This window comes from Oratosquilla oratoria, chromosome 20 (assembly GCF_046742065.1).
Source record: "Oratosquilla oratoria isolate Oo_2021 chromosome 20, ASM4674206v1, whole genome shotgun sequence".
Classification (NCBI taxonomy): Eukaryota; Metazoa; Arthropoda; class Malacostraca; order Stomatopoda; family Squillidae; genus Oratosquilla; species Oratosquilla oratoria.
The window spans coordinates 29,709,433-29,713,325 of NC_134796.1; the positions used below are offsets into that span (position 1 = coordinate 29,709,433).

At 39.9% G+C, this 3,893-nt stretch overlaps 1 protein-coding gene across 1 annotated transcript in view; it reads left to right on the forward strand.

Annotated features, from left to right (window-relative positions):
* Positions 1-2,344: 2,344 nt before the first annotated feature.
* Positions 2,345-3,893, forward strand: part of LOC143036434 (myotubularin-related protein 9-like) — a 56,298-nt gene continuing 54,749 nt past the window's right edge. The window contains 2 exon segments of the mRNA XM_076203785.1: positions 2,345-2,439; positions 2,441-2,494. Coding sequence (XP_076059900.1) covers positions 2,347-2,439; positions 2,441-2,494 — 147 coding nt within the window. The 5' untranslated portion in view covers positions 2,345-2,346.

Here is a 3,893-nt window from a genome sequence, read left to right on the forward strand (position 1 = left end):
GGACAGGAACCTGAGAGGGCAGTCATTTTCCTCCATAACCCACTGACACTGAGAGTTAGCCAACAATAACATACATATACCAAGGCTTTTTCCCCCATACAAGGGAGGTAGCCAAAAAGGAAAAGGCATAAAATCATTCCCACCCATTCCATCCCTGAATACACTCCACTCCCCTCCACCCTCCTTCTCATTTTAGCACCTCCTGGATGACAGGTCATCCCTGCACCTTGTCCACTGCCTGGGTCAGAAGCAGTGTCACAAGACACAGCACATCCACAGCAAGGCTACTTCATTAAATCGGTGACCCCCCCCTCTCCGTCCCCCCCATGCATAAAAGGAGGAAGACAGGGAGAAATCCCTTCGGGCTGCGTCAAAATTTGCTCACACATACTACCTCACCCCCCCATCCCCCCCCACCCATTCCAGCTCATGCATCACAACATCATCCATATAGAACCATTCTCCATTCACCCCTGTCTTCTGTCCTCTCCCATCCTTCCTCAACAGACATTCCCCTCTTTCCCAAAGCCCCCTTCACCCCATCCATCCACCTCATCCTAGGACGTCTCTTCATGTTCACTCCCTCCACATCTGCCTTCCATACCCCTTTTACTAGTCTTCACTCATTCTCTCCAAGTGTCCAAACCATCCTAATACTCTTTCATCAACCCTATCTCCCAACTCCCTTTCCACCCCTGTTCTCCTCCTCACCTCCTCATTCCTCACTCTATCCAGCCTAGTAACCCCCATCATACTTCTCAGACACCTCATCTCAAACACATTCAAACTCCTTCTCTCTTCCTCTCTTATGTTCATGTTTCTGCCCCATATAGTGCTGTTGGCACAATCACTCCTTCATATAGTCTCCTCTTAGCATCCATTCCCAAATGTCTATTCCTCATTACACTTTTTAATCCACCAAGGCATTTACTCGCTTCTCTCAATCTACACTCCACCTTTTCCTGCCACATTTTCACCCAAGTATCTAAAACTATCCACTTCCTCCAGTCGCTCTCCCTTAATGCTCACTTCCAGACTACTGCCACTTTCACCCCTTGTACATCTCATCACCTTACTTTTACCCACATTTATCTTCAGCTTTCTTCTATCACACACTCTCCCAAACTCTGTCACCAACTTCCTCAATCCCTCCTCCGATCCTGCCACAAGCGCAGTGTCGTCTGCAAACAACAGCTGGCTCACCTCCCACTTTTCTCCATTTTCTTTAACCATCTCCAATCCCTGACCCACTGCCCTTGCACTACCCCATCTTTATTTAGCCAAGGAGAACCCCTTCTACATTCAGAGGATTAAAATTTTGTGCAAACCTCAAATATGTACATAGGATTAAAAGTTGTTGTGTTTTTCTTTTTCTCACTTGCACAGGTTTATAAATTTTGAAAAACTAAAAGTTTACATTGTTTTTAGGGATCACCTTCAGTCTTATTTTGAAATTTAAATTCCATACTGTATGTTTTTGGGAAGTTCAGGTAAAGAAATTAAGGGTTTTTAGTATCTTGGCTCCTTGTGGATGAAGATTCATCACTGTCCCTGCCCATGGCCTGGGTCATAAGTAATGCAACAAGACACAGCACATCTACAGTAGTGCCAGCCATTTTATTTAAACAGGAATTCTCCCTCTTTGTCTCCTCTGTTTTCACAAAAGGGGATGAAGGAGTGTTTATGTGTAAATACAAGTAAAGTGGCTGGCCCTGCTATGAATGTGCTGTGTCTTACTGCATTGGTTCTGACTCAGGCAGTTGGTGGGGACAGGGATGACCCTTCATCCACAGGAAGGTAAGATAAAAGGGTAATGATTGACAGGTGGGTGTAGGATAGGTAGGGGTGGGTGCATGCCTTGGAATTCAATAACTGGTCAATAAGAATGTCATCATTTAAAGAGTGTTGAATGTTTATTTCAGTACAATACTGGAGAATGTCTGAAGTAATAGGTGGCACCGTGAGACTTGCAAGAGAATCGGGTTCAAGACTTGTTGCATTAGTTACAGGTTTCCATTTTGTTATTTATTTTTTATCCAAAATTATTGTCAGGTGGTGGATAGTTTGATGTGTCTGAGAGTATTATTGCACATAGTGATGTGGTTGAGTGATGCACACAAGAAAATTTGCTGTTTGACCAGGTCATAATGCGCTTAAAACTTTGAATGTTTCATAGTTACAATGTACAAGCACATTATGTGGATGATTGCTTAATTAAGAGCTTGGCCTTTGATCTGTCCTTTGTGCTTAGAGAGATGCCCATACAAGTTTTTATCATCAATTAGACGAACCCATACCCATTTTAAATTGTAATGTCTTTTACTTCCTTTCTCTCTTACAGCCAATATGGAGTTTGCTGAATTAATTCGTATATCTCGTTGTGACCGGGTGATGCTTCATCAGCCTCACAAAGCTGTGTTGGATGGCACACTTTGTATAAACTGGTCACCATCTGATTGTGTCATCCAGAGATGAAGAACCACAAGAATTATGGGTAAGTTGATGTGAGTGTAATGTTGTTGGCCATAGTTTAATTTTTTGAACATATATTATGTGCATAATTATTTGTTGCAAATATAACCATACAACAAATTTTTTGTTGTAAAAGCATAGACTTGTTTACAAAGGTTCACATTTGTGCCACAAATCCTCATATTTTTGATGCCCCAACACATGCTGGTCAGTTACCACTGGAGTGTTAGTAAACAATTCTGTTGAAACTACTCTCAGATCTGGTACAGTTTCCTTTCCTAATTGGCTTTTTTTTTTGGGGGGGGGGGGAGGAACTCAATTTTATCTTGATGATATTGTAGGATTTGTGTCTCTCTACACAGCAGGTAAAACAATAAAAGATATGACAATAGAAAGGCTTGGAAACCCATTTCCAAACCTTGTTATGGTAGACCACATAAAACTCCATCCAAGACTTAAAAAATTTATCAAGAATTAAGCTGATAAAAATCCAAAGCTTTCAGCATGGGAATTTTTTTTATTGCTGCTTAAAATTTAAAGAACAGGTAAAAGATTATTTTGAGGATTTAATTGAAGATTGGCCTGAGAACTCTCCTGACATCAGTACCCTAGAGGACTTGTGAGCTCTCATCTTTAGGGATCTTAAATGCAAAGATACTTCCTCCCAAAACTTGATTCCTGCATTCAGGAAATTTGTACTTATTTTAATGAATCAAAATTGCAAAACCTGGATCAGTCTTTCCAAATACTTACAACAGGTTATCAAGAATTAAGGAAGCACTATATAGGACTACATGGGAAGTATTGATTATATGACACCTTAAACATTTAGTCTACAATAACCTACCACCTATGCTACACATTACATCCACATAAAAACACATTCATGCTCAAATTACAAAACAGTCTCTTCAGAATAAACCACCAAACAGCCTACTCCATCAAACTACCCTAGACATCAGCACCACATAAAAATCCTTCACAAAAGAAGTAAGAACTACACCAGCATGCTTGTGTTCAGGTCACTATCCATTACTAAGAATAGGCCTGGCTACAGAAACAAATTATTCCAGATGCAACCACATAAAGGATGCTGAACACTTCATCTTGCACTGCCCTACCCTAGCTATACCCAGACAACAACACAATATTTCTTCTTTTTTTGACTTATGGACCAGCCCAGTGGCTATTACCAGTCACCTGTATTGGTTGTATATTACAAAGGAGGAGCATGCTGACAGGAGACCTTTTGGTCCATAACTAGGTTGGATATGAAAAAATTATAATAATGATAAACAAATAAATAGAAAATATAATATGAATAATAATAAATAAAATAAATAATAAATGCATAAGTATAGTTAAATAATAAACAGATAAACAGTAAATAATAAATTGAACAGATAAGCAGTAATAAATGA